At 45.3% G+C, this 1,181-nt stretch overlaps 1 protein-coding gene across 1 annotated transcript in view; it reads left to right on the forward strand.

The window, feature by feature from the left end:
• The window catches only part of LOC109376431 (cystic fibrosis transmembrane conductance regulator), a gene marked incomplete at its 5' end in the record, with an annotated part of 146,425 nt that overhangs the window by 128,776 nt on the left and 16,468 nt on the right, over positions 1-1,181 (forward strand). Inside the window, one exon of the mRNA XM_019632350.1 lies at positions 657-829. Coding sequence (XP_019487895.1) covers positions 657-829 — 173 coding nt within the window. The remainder of the gene's footprint in view (positions 1-656; positions 830-1,181) is intronic.

Below are 1,181 nucleotides of genomic sequence, written 5' to 3' on the forward strand. Positions count from 1 at the left end.
GGCAGCCCAGCTCCAGGTCGAGCTGTTGTTCACCATCTTAGCTGTAGAGGGTGCAGTGACACTGACCCTAATGTGGGATCCGAACCAGGGCCCTGCTGCTCAGATTTGGCATCCCAAGCCAAATCCTAACCAACAAGCTACTCAGCCGGCCCCAACTTGATTCTTTATGCTGCTTCTCAGGCTCTATTATGACAGAGTAGAGGATGGTAAAAGAATCTGCCATGATGGAGTAAATGACGGCATTTCTCTACGTACTAGCATTTCTAGCATGTATCAATTGTGTTGTAGTTATTTGTGTATGTCTTTATAAGCCCTAAACCTTGTAGGGGCCAAGTGCCATTTATCATTTCTTTAATCCCTGTGGGAAAACCTGACACATAATAGGCACTTACTGAAAATTTCCTGAATGAATGGAGTACAGAACTGAGACAAGTCATAGAGTGACCCTTTAGAGCTGCCAAGATTATACATAAACTTTTGTTCCATCAAACCCAAATAAATAGCAGGGGTGTGTGGTGGGGAGGGGGGATGTAATATTTAAACTTTTAAAACTCCCATGTGTCTTTTTAGATCGTCATCCTCTCGAGTGTTTTTAACCTGGTGGCATGTGAACCACCCTTTCTGAGCACCGTGTTTTCCCTCTGTCTTTTCTGCAGGTTGGACTCCGATCTGTGATCGAGCAGTTTCCTGGAAAGCTTGACTTTGTCCTTGTGGATGGGGGTTTTGTCCTGAGCCACGGCCACAAGCAGCTGGTGTGCTTGGCCAGATCTGTTCTCAGCAAGGCCAGGATCTTGTTGCTTGATGAGCCCAGTGCTCATTTGGATCCAATGTGAGTTCCAGGGCCCCTGCTCTTCGACCACACAGGGGAGGAACACCACTGAGGCCTGCTCCCCACCAACACACATTCCCATTAGGCCATTGTGTCTGCAAGTGGAGGAATCCCCTTCGGATATGAACTAACTGCCCATTGGAAAAGTCACCATCTGACATGAGCACAAGAGCTTATTTCCTAGTATAAGAGCCCTGGGTTCTCTTCTGAGTGCAATTATGACATTTCATACAAACTCCCCCTTGTGAATCCATGATGAGATATAGTTACATAGGCATATCTGACCCTTATGATTTTCCTTTCTACTTCATTTATATAATAGGAACAATTTATAGTACAAAAGAACTACTAG

The sequence above is a fragment of the Hipposideros armiger genome, unplaced genomic scaffold (assembly GCF_001890085.2).
Source record: "Hipposideros armiger isolate ML-2016 unplaced genomic scaffold, ASM189008v1 scaffold_1130, whole genome shotgun sequence".
In the NCBI taxonomy this organism is placed as follows: Eukaryota; Metazoa; Chordata; class Mammalia; order Chiroptera; family Hipposideridae; genus Hipposideros; species Hipposideros armiger.